Below are 18,104 nucleotides of genomic sequence, written 5' to 3'. Positions count from 1 at the left end.
CGAAGAGCCGGCTCTCAGAGCCATTTCGTTTGCGACCAACACATCACTACTGCACATGGGTTCTGCTTGTGGCCACCCTGCTTGTTTGCGTTCTTCACAAAGGCTACATGTATTCATTCAGTACACCATATTGTATCAAAGGTCCCAAACTGAAATGGCTCAGTACAAATGGGTGCACCGTTACACCCCTAGTCTCTGCTGATGTAAATAAATACACTTTCCTGAATTCTAGGAGTCGTGAATTTTTGCCAGTACGGTCGTGAAGTAGGCTGTGAAAAGGCATTAAATTCTGTTCTAAGTAGTCTTAAAAAGGTCTTAAAAAGTCTTAAATTTAACCTGTAGGAACCCTGTACTTATACCTATACAAAACACCACACAACACAATGTGCATATGTACTAAAAAGTTGTCAGGAAAGAAGGTAAGTTAATGTGCACAATATCAAATATGCACATTTATCATATTTTATTTATGTAGAAAACTTCAGGGAAACATCTGTTTACTCTGTCCCAAGTAATATTTGCATGATAAAGGAATCCACAGATTCTAAAAGCAGATCTCACATTTCATTCTGCAGTTCACATTTCACCACCTAGCAAGTTCACAATATGCTATCGTCAAAATGTGTGCTTCTCTCTTTCAGATGTTTTAAGGTACTTTATTCTTTGTACAAGTAGAGGGAAGACGCAGTTCTCTGATTCTCTTTGATGATGCACAGCAGTCAGTTATTCCCTGTTAGTGTACAAGCCGAGGTTCACTGTAAGCTAATTTTCAAAGCGCCTCTTTTATTCACATACATTGCTGAAGTTCCAAAAAGATCTTCTGTTGTATTTTGTTGTGTGAACATCACAGATGCATTTCTTATTCCAACCTATATTTCTACTGTGCCTGGTGGATCTGAGTCATGTCGAAACAAAGTATGGCTGACTGTTTCTCAAAATGTCATTTGAAGTTGGATTACATCACACAGGAACCACAAAAACACCTCCCCCCCCCCCCCCCCCCCCCCCATTTCTCTAAATTTCAGTTTCTGGCATTTGTCCCAGTTGTTGTTTCTGACACAGCAACATGAGCAATACTTCCAACTGTCACCTGTAGAGAGATCATGCTCCTCTGCACAGATTTGCTCTATTCCTCTACTCATGCACCCAAACAGATGGAGCCCCGGTGCCCAGTCTCCACCTCAAACTGATGTGTGAACTGCAGCGTTTCACCTTTGTCTGCTTTTTGTCTCTTAGTTAAGCAACTGAACACATTAGGGCATTAGTGACTTTAGATTTTTTCAGATCAACTTATTTGTCAATAAACTCAAAGTTGAGTTGACTAGTCGTATGATGACGTCATCACATTGACAGTGGAGGAACAACACAGACACACAGCCGTTCAGCAATGAGCAACTTGTACTAACGTGTACTGGAACATTAACAATATACAGTAAAGTGCAGAATAAAAAACTTGCAAGACACAACCATCAACAGTCCTTCTCAGACATTTAACCAAAACAAAACATAGGCTAACACTTTGGATTTTCTTTTAAATGTAAGTGAACAACATAAAGTGGGAAAAGGTTAAGACCGAAGCAGCCATGTTATGCCACGTTTCCACTTCGTGGTATCGCCTCAACTTGACTCGACTCGACTTGACTCAGTTTTTTTTGCGTTTCCATTACGAAAAAGGACCTGGAATCTGGTACCCGGTACTAGTTTTTTGGTATCACCTCTGCTGAGATTCCAGGACTGGGGACCAGATACTAAAACACTGCAGACCACTGATTGGTCAGAGAGTTGTCTCTGTGACCCACTGTTTTACAAAAAACAGATGTGGAAGTTGACAGTAAATATAGCGGTAGGTTAATCCACATGACGATAGCTCGCAAAACTACACCATGGTTTGTCGAGGAGGTTCAGATGTAAAAATTCAGCGTGAGCTTGATGAGACAACACCCAACAAGCGAGTTTATTGGCAATTCTGAGCAGACGACACGGAAGTAACGCGGCGCATCGCTATGACGACCAAGTACTGTAAAGTGGGTAGTATCCTGTAATGGAAACGGTCTCCAGGAATAGGACCTTGTATCCGAGTCGAGTCGAACCGAGCCAAGCCGGTTCCACATTGTGGAAACACGGCATTAGAGAAAAGAGCGCATTGTCTTCATGAAATAAATGAACAGAATAATCCAAACACAGCGGCGGTCCAAATTATTATTCAATATTGGTCGTGTTTAGATGGTTCACAGAACATTACTTAGACGATAGTTTTTCTAGATCATAATCAATTTAGTAATCCAACTCTGAGTCATGTTTTTCTTACAGTCTTGGCCTTGCACTAGTGATGCACAGGTCGTTTTTTTTTTCAACTCGCTTTTTTGGAATTTTTTGACCCGCCCCACAAATAAAGTTAAATTTTTTGGACCCGCACCAACCCAACCAGGGTCTGCTAATCCGTGCATCACTACCTTGCGGTCTATGTTTTCATGTAGAAAGATGAGAGTATTGACATACGCTGAATGAAGACTGATGGAAGGGAGAGAGAGAATAACACACGACTAGTCGACTCCTCCACATGATGCGTCGACAAACCGGATTTTCTGTTAATGCCCTTGAACACATTTAACATGATTTTTAAAACTGTATTCAGATTGTCTAGTTTATTTGCTCACTTTTTAGGTAAATATATCAAGGAAAAATATCCAAGAATGGAAATGCGTATGAATATGGAGTAGGTATAGATTATAAGAAAAAGAAAGAAATATGACCAATGACTGTTCGCTGCATCAAAAGGGAACAACTGTTCAAAGCACTCCACCTTGATTTATACCTTCTGTCAAGTTTTCCAGAGTCAGTATAAGGTGTGCATTGATTTGCCATCTGTGGCTGTTGGACCGCATTTGCATCTAGGCAGGATTCTCCATAAAGCAATTTGTGTACAACTACATCCGAAAAGGAGATACATTCTGAAATGCTGGTCATATGTCTCTATAAAAAAACTATGGGAGAGACACAAAACAAGAATTTGTGGGTTTATATAAGAACCACTATATCTTTTTAAGAACTTCTCTTTAAAATTCATATACTTTTCTCAGTCTTTTATAGGTAGAAATATATTCCACCTTTAACAACATGAGAAAAAAACAAGCATCAGCATTAAAGGAAAGGGCAACTATATTGAGCTTGTGCTTCATTTTGATCAGCCTTTAGATGTAATCCCATCTGCATGGCCCCATGACTTCTCCTGCATCCTGTGAAGGAGTCATGCATGGGGCCAAGGTCGCTAGCTAATATTAGCATGAATAACTACAAGTGAGATGGAGTACTTCGGAATAGGTTGAACTTTGTGCTCCCAGCAGACACTATGGCTGTTGTACTGCTAATGGTCTCTTAAAATAGGGCTTAATCAATGATTGAAACAATGAAAGACACAAGTAATATGAAGTTGCATTGCATTTTTACTAAACTTACTGAGCAGAAGATCTGAAGTTGCAACAAAATTCTATCTTCTCATGTAGTTATCTCAATGGTTGGGTTTTTTTATGATTGTGATTTGTCATGATGTGATTTATGAGGCATGAGTCATATAGAGATGAACATACTCAGCTCCATCTGTGTAACGCTAATGTTTGCCCAAAGCTATATCTATAACCATGAAAAACATAGGTAGTATATTAGCAGTCTAATTAATTTAATGGCGACAAAATACTTTTATTGCAAATTGACAATGCGTACCTGGTGCTGACTTAAATGAAATTGTTATTTTCTACATTGAACAGTCAAACAGAGTTGACTTTGTAATCCCAGCAGGAACAATGATACAAATTTGCTTTTTATAGTGGAAATATTGATACAGTTGGGGCATTATTGCCATTAAATTAGATATAAAAATGTCCCCTTGGGTTGTTTTAACCTCCGGGGGTTTGTGTGACTTGCAATATAAATTCATGATGACATTCAGCTCATGTTCATCTACTGCTGACTTGACCTCTGTCACTGATGGTTTCTGGACTCTGCTGGTTCCATGCCAAAAGGCTTTACTCGGGGAAAAAAAAAAAAAAAAAATTCAGATTTTCAGTATGAGAAAATTAAGAAGAATTTTAGTGTCTGAATCTACATATTAAACAAGCTCTTTCTTCTGTATCTATAACTTCTGACTGTCTGGTTTCTCCTTTTCCATTCAGTTTATCATGTAATGTGCTATTTGTCTTCATGTGTGATATTTTTTTTAAATGTATTTATTTTTATTTAGATAGGGACAATGCACAATATACTTTAACCTTAAAAAGGAGAGATGTAGTGTACCAGGTTCTAGCACTGGTGCTAATTTCCACCTGTAGTCCCTGGGCAGGCGGATGTTATCATTAAAAAAAACCAGACATTGATTAAAACTAAAACATTAAAAAAACAGCCCCAAAAAAGAAATGCATATTTATAACTCCATCTGTATGTCATTAAAAAAAAACAGACAATAATAAAAACTAAAACATTAAAGAACAGTAAAAAATGCATATTTATAACTCCATCTATGTAATATACCAACCATTCACTCTTATGTCCCACTGCAGTCTGTCACACACACTCTAAACATGTTTACATCACATTACATTACGGCTACAGGTTTGGTTTTGCCTTAACCCTTTCACGCATGAATTATGAGAACCTGAGTGTTTTTAGTTCTCTTTAGGCATGAAAAAAAAAACAATGTAATTGAACATTTTCTTATGAACCTATTTTTCATGGAGTTGCAAAAATGTCCACTCAGCTGGATACCATGTGTTTAATATTTGAAGCAAAGAAAAATGGATTTATTGATATATTGTGTGCAAACTAAACTATGAAAAAAAAAAAAAAAAAAAACATTTCTAATGCTGCTAATCTGATGTTTTCTCACATTTTATCATACTCTAGTATTAATCATTACTCACTTCATGGAGATAATATGCAAAAAAAACAAAAACAAAAACCCTTTTGTTTAAAAAAAAACAAAACTGTTAATTACAGTCTATTAACAATAACAAGCAAATGATTTACACTCAAACATGTTAGTGCAGATCAGGTTTATCAAGAACAGCAAAGTTACAGTAATGGTATGAATTGCAGTGTATGGGATGATGCATAAGTGTCCACTGTGTTGGCTGATATGGAACTAAAACAACAAAATCCATGAATATATAAGAGAACATCTTTGAATAGCTGTCCATTGTAGTGACCACTATGCATGAAAGGGTTAACTGATGCCTTAAACCAGTGTTCCCCAACCTTTTTTGGCTCGTGACCCCATTTTAACATCACAAATTTCTGGCGACCCCAGACATTCAAAACGGAGACTTTTTTTTTGTTGCTAAAATTAATTTATTTTTGATCATGTAATAGTTTGCTATACTACGTTGCATATAAACATTAATTTTAGGCGACATTTAGTCTCTAGAATGTATATTATTATGGATGGAGGCAGAAAAGCCAGGTGTAGATTACTGCACAAAGTGAGAATTTTATTTTCCTCGGTCAGGATATGTACAGTCAGTCCAGCTTGGATTTAATTTAACCCATTCATGCATAGTGGTCACTCCAGTGGACAGCTATTCTACAGGGGTTCTCTTGTATATTCATGGATTTTATTGTTCTTTTTGTTTTTTTGTTTTTTTACACATATCTTTATTAAAGTTTTAAGACACTACATATCTTTCCTGACATGAATTGGTAACATTATGTAGATCTCTCCTGAGCATAAACCCCCAGAATCACAAGCCCTCCCCATAGTTTTCATACAATTTATCAGTAAATACATGTTTCTGTGTGTCAAAAATTCAACGTGTGGTGTCCAGCTGAGTGGACATTTTTGCAACTTAGTAAAAAATAGGTTTATAAGAATTTATTTTTTTTCATCATCATTTTTATTTTATTTATTTATTTTTATTTATTTTTCAGGAGAACATTTTCAATCGCATTGTTTTTTTCATGCCTAAAGAGGAATAAAAACACTCCGGATAAAATTTCAAGGTTTTCATAATTCGTGCATGAAAGGGTTAATTCAATTTTATTTGTAGAGTCCTATATCACAACAATGTTTCCTCACAGGGCTTTACAGAATTAGTTGGATATGAAAACAAACAACAGTCAAATAAACAGCAGATGAAGGAAATGGATTAATGTCCCGGGCATCCCCTGTCCTTAGACCCTCCTTCTCGGTAAGGAAAAACTCCAAAAACCCAGTGGGAAAAGAGAAACCTTGGGGAGAACCACAGTGAAGGAGAGATCCACTCCTATGGACGGACAGACTATAGATGCACCAGGACTGATGGACGTCTGTTTGCAGAAGTAGTTCCAGTCGGTAAAGATGCAGCTTGTATTTACAAGGCTGACAAGTAATACTGAACAAACAATAACACAAACTATGAATTATGAAAGAGCTGCAGCATCTGAAACCGACCATAATGAACATTTGACAGATAAACAGTACCACAGTGCTTCAGTTTCAGCTTCAGAGTTTGGCATGACTTTATATATTGTAATTGTCTCTCTCAACCAAGGTTATAATAGTTTTGGATTTTTCATTATAATTTAGTTTGATTTAGTTTTGACTTTTTTTTCTCTAATTCAGTTCATTTTAAGTCATTTTTAGAGCAGGTGTGCTAGTTTTTATTAGTTTTCCTTTTTTTTTTCTGAATGCTTAGTTTTAGTATTAATTTTAGTTTTGTCATATCTTTTCTCTTCTTTGCCGTCGTACTCAAATAAATCCCAGACAGGACTCTTCTGCTTTCTCCCAACTTCAGTCTCCATGTTTCCAGGTAGAGTGGGGACCAGAAGACGACTAAACGACAAGTGACGAGAAGTAACTGACTGTTAAGTACCGTACGGTGCCGCTAGCTAAAACGAAATAAATTGCTATCGTATCAATCCGACATTGACAAAGACGAAAACAAAGGGAATTTTATCCATCATTTTTGAAAGTTTTGGTTAGTTTTGTAAACACACAATACAGTTTCAGTTAGTTATCATTTTTTTCTTTTAATTCTAGTTTTTATTTATTTCAGTTAACGAAAATGTTTTTTTCAATTCTAGTTGTCGTTAACGATAATAACCTTGCTCTCAACTGACCATAGATTTTTTTATTAGCAATTTTTTTTTTTTTTTTTAATCAATTACTAAAAATTTCAGCTGAATCCATGTTGGGTCCCAAGGTTGTAAAACACTGCCTTAAACTGTGAGCGGTCTTGTATATCCTATAGACAAGCACCGTGTAAGGTGGTAGAATGTGAAAGCGATGTTTGTTTGCTGTTCAGAACAAAAACTCCATCTAGTTATCTCTGTAAAGGTGAGACTAAGTTACCTCTCCCCACGGTAGATTTATTTAGTTGTTTATTAGCCTGTTGTGAGTCACCGCAGTCTATGTAATTAATAGGAAACACTGCACGGAGAACTGCTGGTGTTGGCGTTTGAGTGACAGCCGTAGAGCAATAGTCTCAATTTTGTAATTTAAGTCCTCATTACAGTGAACAGTCTTACCAAATGTGACGGATTCTGCATTAATGTCCACCATTGACCACTGCAGACATCAGTGAGTCACCATTCTGTCATATCGACAAATACGCATCAAAGATGTATTTCATATTTGGAAACTTTTCCTCAGCTAGTAACTCACGGCTGTTGAAAAGCTGAAATATTTTCAGCACAGAAATGGCTGCATCTTGATGACAGTTAGGATGTGCATCAGTAAAGTCACAAATATATATATGTGGTAAAAATAAAAATTCACCGCTCTGCACAGGTTATGGCAACACAGTCAACAGTATAAATAAGGCATTAACTATATATAGCGCTAAAATAGTCCAAAATCTGTTGCTTATGTTTTAACTTGACAATATTTCTATATCTTAACCCTTTCATGCATGAATTATGAGAACCTTAATGGGTCAAAACACAGTAATGTCCAGTCAGAGAGTGAATTTTAATTGATTTCCATTCCAACATTTATTTCAATATAAAGTAGCTCCTTGTTTTGGATAATCCCTTATGGTCCAGCTAAAGCAAAAATGAATTTAAAAGTAAAAATGTGGGTCAAATTGTCTCTAAATTGTCCCGTCAGAGAGATTTTGAATAGCATTTTTTGACCCAAATTAAGATACTTTTTCGGAGTGTTTTTATTCCTCTTTAGGCGTGAAAAAAAAAAAAAAAATGCGACTGAAAATTTTTTTAATTACCTATTTTTCATGGAGCTGCAAAAATATCCACTCAGCTGGATGGTATGCATTTAATTTTTGAAGCAAAGAAACATGTATTTACTGATACACTGTGTGAAAACTATGAAATTAATTACCTCCGCCAAGGAGGTTATGTTTTTGCCAGGGTTTGTTTGTTTGTTTGTCTGTCCGTTAGTGTGCAACATAACTCAAAAAGTTATGGACAGATTTTGATGAAATTTTCAGGGTTTGTTGGAAATGGGATAAGGAAGAAATGATTAAATTTTGGTGGTGATCGGGGGTGGGTGGGCCCACGGGGGGGCCCATCTCCAACAAACCCTGAAAATTTCATCACAATCTGTCCATAACTTTTTGAGTTATGTTGCACACTAACAGACAGACAAACAAACAAACAAACCCTGGCAAAAACATAACCTCCTTGGCGTGGGGGGGCCCACGGGGGGGGGGGGCACTGATCAGCCTTGGCGGAGGTCTGCGCTCTCCGAGTGCTTCTAGTTTTTTTAATGCTGCTAATCTGGTGTTTTGTCACATTTTAACACACTCTAATGTTAATTATTACTCACTTTATGGAGATAATATGCAAAAAAAACAGTCTAATAACAATAACAAGCAATTGATTTACACTCAAACATGTTAATGCAAATCAGATTTATCAAGAACAGCAAAGTTACAGTAATGGTATGAATGTCTGCGTATGGGATGATAAGCGTACACTGTGTTGGCTGATATGGAGCTAAAACAATGAAATCCATGAATATACAAGAGAACAGGTGTAGAATAACTGTCCACTGTAGTGACCACTATGCATGAAAGGGTTAAATCCAATAAAGAAATGGGATCAGAATGAAACAAAAAAAGGTTTCAGGCTACGTGTAGTTTTTTAGTCATGATCAGGTTTGAAGTTTCTGATTTTCCCGTGTAGACATATGTGCGACTACTCCGGGGATTCTGGTGTTTTAAGTTACTCGTTGTTGTTCTTCCCACGCCATTACAACGGAATTTTTATAAACTTCATTTGTCAGTCAAATCTATAAACCAGAAGTCTAATGTGAGCTTGTTTGGGTTCAAAAAATAAAAGTCTGACAAAGTTTTGCATGACTTCATTGTATATGAGATATGAGGTGAACGACCTGTGTCTTGCTCGCCTTTAGACATTCCCATGGGTATCTGGGAAATCAACATCTCTGTCACCGCCTCCGTTTCTTTTTTTTTTTTTTTTCCTCCGAGATCTATTTTTCTCCCCATCTCCTTGTGTCACTCTTCCTCCCTTACCCCCTCCCCATCCCCCCATTCCCCCATTCCCATTCTATTTGGGCAGACATCCAGAGCAGATCGTTGCTCTCAGGATTTCATTAAAAGGATGTTGATGGAGCACTCTCCCCAGCCTAAGTAAATGTGCTCAAGTCCATTTGAGTGAGCATTGTTTGGAAATGGATTACTGAAGTTGGAGGAGTAAAGAAAAGAAGAAGAGGGATTGGGCAGGAAAAAAAAAAAAAAAAGAAAAGAAGAAGACAGGGAAAGCGCGATCTATTCATCTTCCAGATGAAGGAGAAAGTTCTCTTTAAATAGCTTCTGTGAAGTGAGAAGTCTGAATACAAACAAGACCAAACACTAAACTCGTAGTTTAACTTACAGTAGATATATTTCGGGCATCGCTGCATGTTTGTTATACCTGTTTATTGTATTTGTACTGCGGTTCATACTTCATGTCGCTGCACCTTGTCAGTGCCGGTCTACCTGGTCCTGGTCTGTGGCGTATAGGTGGATACAGCTGCAGCCATTGCAAAGACATGACAGGTGTTTCATATCCTCAGTGTGTATCTGTGACTTCAAACGCACACATTACCAGGCTAGGGGACCATAACAGACACCAGTAACTACACACATTACCCACCTACCCACCACATGTTTATCCTTCATCTTTCAGGCCTGGCTGTCAAAGGAACACAATTGTCTCACTATGATACCTCTTGAGCTGACAGTCGAAGCACATCTCCATTGCTGTCGCACTTCAGACGTATTGCAAGCTGTCACAACCGGTCACAACCTGTCAAAGGCGGTCACAACCAGGTGGAACCAGTCATCGATTGTAATTGCATTCTGGTGACATAAGGATGACACTGCCCTGCTTTGTCTGGTAAAGGTTTTAGCGGATGTGGAGCTCTGTCTGCAAATATCGCCGATTGTGTTGACCCTCCGGTATCCGGGTGCACCTTTTAGGCACACTTTGCACTTCATTTTAAAAAAGTTCATATTATTTTTCACAATTTTAACCCTTTCATGCATGAATTGTGAGAACCTTAATCAAGATTTTTTTTCCTGAGTGTTTTTATTCCTCTTTAGGCATGAAAAAAAAAACAATGTGATTGAAATTTTTTTTATAAATCAACCTGTTTTTCATGGAGTTACAAAAATGTCTACTCAGCTACACCATGAATTTTATTCTTGAAGCAAAGAAACATGTATTTAAAACCCAATATCATAAAGTGATATGAAAACAGTGAAATGAAACCATGTTTAATGCAGCTAATCTGATGTAGACCATTTTAACATATTCTAATACTAGTTATTACTCACTTCATGGAGATAATATGCAAAAAATAAATATTAACAATTGATTTCCACTCAAGAACCAATCAAGAACAGCAAAGTTACAATAATGGTATGAATTGCAGCTTATGAGATGATGCATAAGTGTCCACTGTGTTGGTTGATATGGAATTAAAACAAAAAAAAAAACATGAATATACAAGATTAAAGCTGTAGAGTAACTGTCCACTGTAGTGACCACTATGCATGAAAGGGTTCATAAGGTTAGAATTCAAAAGTTGTCCATTTTTGCATGATCTTTAAAATTCTGGCCACCAACTAAAATATGCACATTGTAAACAAAAGAAAATTACAAGACTAGCATCTGTCTCCCAAGTGTGCCTAAAACACAGTTTCTTCCATTTGATATGTATGATTAGGGCTGACCTTGATTTACAAAAATAAAATCAAATTAGAGCAGAAAAATAAATCAATATATAATATTTAATAGTTTGATTTATAGGTGTGCATTTTACACACACTTGGTGACAGATGCTAGTATTTTTGAACATTTGACCTAGTGCCAAAAATAATAATGCAAATTAACCAATGTTGGAGTTAATCATTGACATATGCCAGGCTGCAAAAATCAAATAATATGTGATCCACTTTTTATGTAGTATATTGAAAAAAAAAAAAAATTTAGTTGTTTTTTTTGCATTAAAAAAAATGGTTTGTTTACATTGCAAACACAGTATTTAAAGGGTTAAAAAATGTGACGATTATTGAGTATTTGGTATTTTTATTTATGGCTCAAGTTTATGAAATAGAATAGAGTGTAAAAGAATTAAAAACAAACTGTATGAAAATTTTATTGACATTATTCCACAAGTGTGCGAAAAATGCACACTAGGTGCTTAGTAAGGGTCTTGCTGGATGGGATACCGGAGGGTTAAGAAGCATGTCCAAAAAAAAAAAAAAAAAAAAACCCAATCAAAATTTCAGAAGTCTTAACTGAGTGAAAACTTAGCTTTCAGGTTTTTGCCCCTTCACCTTCACTTAGTTTTTCTTGCCGTACTTGTGAAGCAGAAAATAAATCCACCCACTATCTCAAAAATATCACACCACTCTATGCCACCCACTTAAGTTATTATCATCACATTTTGCCAAGTATCATTGCAGATAAATATCCTCCAGACGCAGTAGTTTTACAACTGCTGAATCTGCGCTGTAGCTTATGTCATTTACACATATTCGGAGTTAACTGTCCAGAATAATAGGAAAGTGACAGTTTTGGTTTTTAGGGGTGTTATTTTACTTAAAGGCAACTAAAAAAAAAACAGCTTGTTCCTCTTTTAGTAGTCACAGTATACCATATTCAAAGAGCTCTCCCGATGCTTCAAGGCTTCACAAAGCACTTGCGTTTTGTGTTGACACTTGGTCTGTTTTAATTCCCATCATCACTTTTGCCCTCCAGACCCTCCACCCCCTACAGCTCTGTCCCTGTGGTATTAATGCCTTTCTCTCAGAAAAAAAAAAAAAAAAAAAAAGCTCCAAAGCTGTTTATTATGTTTTTGCCTTGCTCCCTATAGGCATGAGCCATTCAGCACTTCATGTTATTAAAGCAGGATTTTGGCAGAGCTATCACTGGCCCACAGCAGTAATTACTAAGAGTTTGCATAGCTGCGTCTGACTCACCCGCCTTGGAAATGTTATTACTAAAGTCTGTCTCATTGGAGGCACACAGGGACCTTCTTGTGAAGCTTGTATCTTCACCCAAGCCAATCCAGCGACACTCTGCTCATATCCCAACAGAGTCCCGGGGCGTGAGACCAGATGTACAGAGCAGAGGAAGGCGAGTCAGCGAGGAATGATAAAGAGTCGCTGTAATAGACAATGTTTTGCTCAGAGCAGCAATTTTATTCATGTTAGTCTGCGTTTATTCCTTTGTTTTTCATTTTCTGTATGTTCATCCAAACCAGATAACTGACTTGAAGCATAAGCCCTGACACAGTGACGAATGATTGAAGAAAGCCCTTTCATATTTTTGTAGAGACGATGTTTGGTTGGTGTCTTTAGAGCCCAATTGCCCTTAAAAATAAATAAATAAATAAATAAATAAATGCCAAGTTAAATTGTCCTGGGGTCACAGGTTGGATGAAATGATTCAGATATGAACTGGTCTGAGGTTTGAGGAAAACATTAAAGTCACAGGGGCTCAGATAGCTTTTATTCGTCTATTGATCCCTTCCTCGCTGCGTATCTGTCTTGTTCCTCTGTCGGCCACGTACTCACACTCACCCACTAACTGTAGTCTGTCTTTTTCTGCACTGGCTGATGTGTGCTGCGAGGCAAAAGTTTTGTTTTTGCATTTCACTCTGTCCATTCAGGGTCAGATTCTAAATCAATCTCCGTTCACAAAGTTCAAACTGAAAAGAGGTGCTTTACTGTTTGACCTTTACTGATCCAGAACTGACCCTCAGTGGGGATCTAACCTCTTCAACTCTTCCATACCACATAGGTTTGACCTTCAAAACTAACATGCTATATAGAAAAACACTCTTGGTTATGATTATTTTTGTTCAGCATTAGACGCACACATTTTCTCTATCTCATTCTCCTCACTCATTTCTTGTTTCTCGTTTGTTGGCTTTTTCAACCGTCATCCCTCCCTGTCTCCCCTTCAGAAAAAATGAGCTGGAAACAGGATGGTCTGTGTAGGTTGCCGGATGAGTTTGGATTTATTTCCAACATAGGCTTATCTGCAAATGCTCAGGTTCAGCTAATTGGCATTATTAAACTGGTAGCGAGCTCAGCTGAGATATAAGAGGAGTCGCTATGGGGGGAACAAACAGGGATTTGCATGTGTGTGTGTGTGTCATGGATGAGCACGCGCAATCATCGATGTCAGTTCCCGCGCATATGCTCCCAAATGTGCCCGTATATGAGTGTGAATGTCTTGAGTGTGTGCGTGGAATTTTAAATAAGCAGCTGTCAATTTCAATCAACAAGGCGCGTGGCATGCCTGGGGCTCAGGTAGCCCAATTACAGGCAGACACGCTCGACGTACGAGCTGAAGCCCTGGCCTATCTTCCTTTATTCAAACAGGGCTGTGGGGGGAAGAGACACTAAATGTAATGTTGGTCGATGTGTGAAGGGCAAACACTGTTGGGAGCTGCTGTTGAGACAGATGCAGCCTCATGCGTATGTTTTTTTTTTACTGTCGGAGAACTGATAGACCCATTAGATAAAGAGATAAAGAAGAATGGTGGATAATGGTCAACTCAAGTCGGATGGTGACGTTAATGCGCAACAGCTAAAAAGAATGTTGGCAGTAAACTCAGAAATTTCTCCCTTTTTTTGTTTTTTTTTTTTTTTGTGCTTTCTTTGTCTGTCAGGGCGGTAAGATCCCAGTGAGGTGGACAGCACCGGAGGCCATCGCTTATCGAAAGTTCACCTCAGCCAGTGACGTGTGGAGCTACGGCATCGTCATGTGGGAGGTGATGTCATTCGGAGAGAGGCCTTACTGGGACATGTCCAACCAGGATGTAAGTGGTCGTGTATAAAGTTGAAAAGTGCCATGAAATGAAATCACAACGTCCTTAATATAATATACTGTATTGATTTTTGAGAAATGATGTTTGGGGAAAGACTAGATGGTGAGCACTGAAACGTAGAGCTGAAAAAAAACAAAAACAAACGTATTGCTGGGAATGGTCATTTTTGTGTTTATTTTAAAATTGTGTGATTTTTGCTTTACTAAAGAAGCCGTTTCCCTATTGTCTGGAGGATATATTTGCAGACTAATTCATTTAGAATAATATGTTTTGACATATTTTACATTTATCAAAAAAAAAAATCATATCTCCTCCAATTAGGCGTTTGTACTTTGCCATATTCCAGTAACTAGAATTAATTTAATTCACTTCAATATTCATCTGCTCTGAAAAGCTATTTAATTTCGATAGGACAAACATAATTGTTTCCCGAAAGTGCTTGTTTGATCGGAGCTTTTAGTGCAGTTTGTGGTCACCGCTCAGATGGACTTTCTCCAGCATGTTTTCTTCTATCAGTACAGTCAACCGCCAATTTCACAAGATCTGTAAGAAAGATCCTAAAAATTATCATTCAAGTTGAGTGTTATCGCTTATCTGGGTTCCCGTGCAATAAAAAGATCAAGTTTAAAATCTGAATAAACTGCGTCATTAATAGAACGGCTATTTCCGTACAGATGTGGTTATACTCGGTAGATACACAATTAAGGCTAACTCATAAGAGAGGAAGCTGTTATAAATCACACATTTTTATCAGCTCCCATCTCATAGCATCATCGCTGAAGATGTCCTTGACTCTGACTTTGAAAGCAGACTTATTATGGGCACTGTCTCACACTATCCCCTTTCCTTCCTGGCCGGCTTTTGAGAGCAATGAATGATTGCTGAGAGCTCTGCTTTGTTCCCCATGTCCGTTTGGAAAAGGTCCACAGGCAGACTCCCACAAACACACAGGCACCAACACAAACATACACAACCGTTGGATATAGTCCCGTGCTATGAGGTCTCTCTCCCTGAGCTCCCTTAGTGAGACAGCTAGCCAACCGTCAGGCCTCCATGGACCTTACTCCATGAGGACCGTCCAACCCAGCAGATGTTGCCACAGTGGGCCAGCAGCAAACACTGCCTGGTGGGACTAATGCAGAGAAGAGGACTGGCACGACTCAGCGTGTCCGGCTGCTCAGTCCACACACACATCCACGCTAATTTACACACTCATACACAACCACTTCTCCATATGCACCATTTGTCAAGATTCTGCTGAGTTGCACTCAACTCTGGGGTGGTGTTGGCAACCTAGAGAGCAGCCTGTAATTTTTAATGATAGTATCTTTTACACTTGAATTCACACCAGACCTTTATCTTGCAACTATGCATTTTTAGGCAGAAGATTGCATCTACAAACACTATGGACGTATGGATGTGGGCGGCTGCTGGGTCCATCAGTGTGCAAGGCAGCATTCTGGATTATCTTTATTTTTTGATGTCTAAGAAATGATATGATCAGAAGCATGTTTCATTCTGATACTGTGTATTCATATTGCAGACTCCAGTGTGTTTCTGCCCAAAGTTTCCAAATCAAGTTATTTGCTTACTTTGTTCCATTTTTACACATCTCTGATATCAATCAAATTTTATTTATACAGCGCCAAATCATTACAAAAGTTATCTCATGACACTAGGAATGTAACGATATGAAGATTTCATATCACGGTTATTGTGACCAAAATTATCACGGTTATCGTTATTATCGTGGTATTGTTGAAATTGTGCTCAAAATGTTCAAAAAGTACTTATACACACACATTGAAATAATTTAACCAAGTTGTGTTTTGAAAAAAAAAACAAAACAAAAAAAACAACCACATAAAATAATAGGCACAATGTACTTTCTGTTGGCAGAAACATTCAAATATTAACCCTTAGAGGTCTGAGCCTATTTGGCTGTTTTTCAGTACTTTTGATTTTGCCTTTATACATTATACACAGAAATGTTTACTATACCCGTATTTGGTATTTGTTTTTTCAGCACAACTTCATGTATCTCATCTGCCTATTATTTTTTTTTCACTTTAACCTTCTATAAAAACATACAAGGACAAAAAACATACAAAAAAAGATAAAATCCAATTTGAAAATGTATGTAATTTATTGCATAAATAACACAAAGATGCTTAATGAACCTTTTCAAAGACTTTAAAAGTAAATATTGGTTCTAAATATTAGGTATAGAAAATTAAAATTGTAATAAATTAAAACTATACTCAAATATTTGACATAAAAGCAGATCTTTACATAGGCGTTTTCTCTGGAAAAGTGCAGTAATCAAACACGGTTATCATGATAATTAGATTTTAAACGGTAATACTAACCGTCTGCAATTTTACCGCGGTTTATCATTATACTGGTAATCCTTACATCCCTTCATGACACTTTACATATCGAGCCAGTCAAAACTAGAGTCTCAAGCCAATTTACAGAAACCCAACAGAATCCTCCAGGAGCAAACACTTATGACTGATGACACTGGAAGGAAAAACTTCATTTAGCAGCAGAAACCTGGAGCAGACTCTGACTCCAGGAGGATGGACGTCTGCCTTGACCAGTTGGGGTAAAAAGAGAGAGGGTAAAGGGGGAGAAAAAGAGATAGAGGGGGAGAAGGGGGGAAGTAGGGGGAGACACATGGTTGCAATTGATGCACAACCGCATCACACACTTAACAACGTATGGTGTGTTTTATTTTTGTATTTGTGTATAAATAACACACTTCATATTCATGCACTTTGTTCAAGTGAGTGTCGGTTGATCTACGGGGGCACCTGTCTTTTTATTACTTTTATTCATGTAATTTTTCATTGGTTTTTTTACCTTCTACTGTCTTCTATGTATTGTTATGCTGAGCTCTTGCAACTCATTTTCCAATTCAGTTTTTCTGCAAATGGCAAATAAACTGATTCTGAGATAACTGAACTAGAACTGTCCAAAGTAGATCAGCTGGTGTTAGCAGAACTACTAAAAACCAGAAGTAGAAGCACTTGGAGAGCGCAGACCTCCGCCAAGGCAGATCAGTGCCCCGGATTTGGAGGAAAATGTCAGGAAATGTTGATACTGGCACAAGGAACAAATGATTAAATTTTGGAGGTGATCAGGAAGGGGGGGGGGCACTGATCTGCCTTGGCGGAGGTCTGCGCTCTACGAGTGCTTTTCTAGAAAAGACAGCACAGACCTCCGCCAAGGCAGATCAGTGCCCCCCGACCCCCGATCACCACCAAAATTTAATCGTTTGTTCCTTGTACCAGTATCAACATTTCCTGAAATTTTCTTCCAAATCTGTCCATAACTTTTTGAGTTACACTGGGTTACAAAAAAATGTTTTTTGCAAGTGGTCTAGGTTTTTTCAACTGAATTAGGACCATTTTGCACCGCTAAATCCAAAAATGACATCTGTTTTTCTCAATCAGGTCAGGTTTTTTTGCTAATTTGATTTTGAAAAATTTGATCTTCTCACAAAATTGATTACATTTTTGTTACTTTATCAGTTGATTTTTTTATATAGTTCTCACCCAAAATAGGTTTTAAGAGAAAAAAAATCATTTTCTAACAGGATTCCTGTTAGGTACAATGATGTATTCACCGCAGATATAGCAGAATACATCAGGCTTATTTTTGCAAGATCTTCTAGTCGAAGCCATTTCATTCACCTGTAATATTAAAAAAAAAACATTAATCATAAATTGGCAAAAGTAAAATCATCAGAACTCGTTTATTGGAAGAAATATGAAAGAATTTTGTATCATATGATGTGAAAATGCCCATAAATGTAAGCAAAAAT

The 18,104-nt window shown here is 37.5% G+C and overlaps 1 protein-coding gene across 2 annotated transcripts in view; it reads left to right on the top strand.

The window, feature by feature from the left end:
* The window catches only part of ephb1 (EPH receptor B1), a 288,997-nt gene that overhangs the window by 248,774 nt on the left and 22,119 nt on the right, over positions 1-18,104 (top strand). For both annotated transcript variants that reach the window (XM_030161328.1, XM_030161327.1), the window contains exon 13: positions 14,117-14,266. In XM_030161328.1, the coding sequence (XP_030017188.1) occupies positions 14,117-14,266 (150 nt within the window). The remainder of the gene's footprint in view (positions 1-14,116; positions 14,267-18,104) is intronic.

The sequence above is a fragment of the Sphaeramia orbicularis genome, chromosome 17 (genome assembly GCF_902148855.1).
Source record: "Sphaeramia orbicularis chromosome 17, fSphaOr1.1, whole genome shotgun sequence".
NCBI lineage: Eukaryota > Metazoa > Chordata > Actinopteri > Kurtiformes > Apogonidae > Sphaeramia > Sphaeramia orbicularis.
Note: the sequence above shows the minus strand (reverse complement) of the source record. Positions and strands in the feature narration are given on the sequence as shown.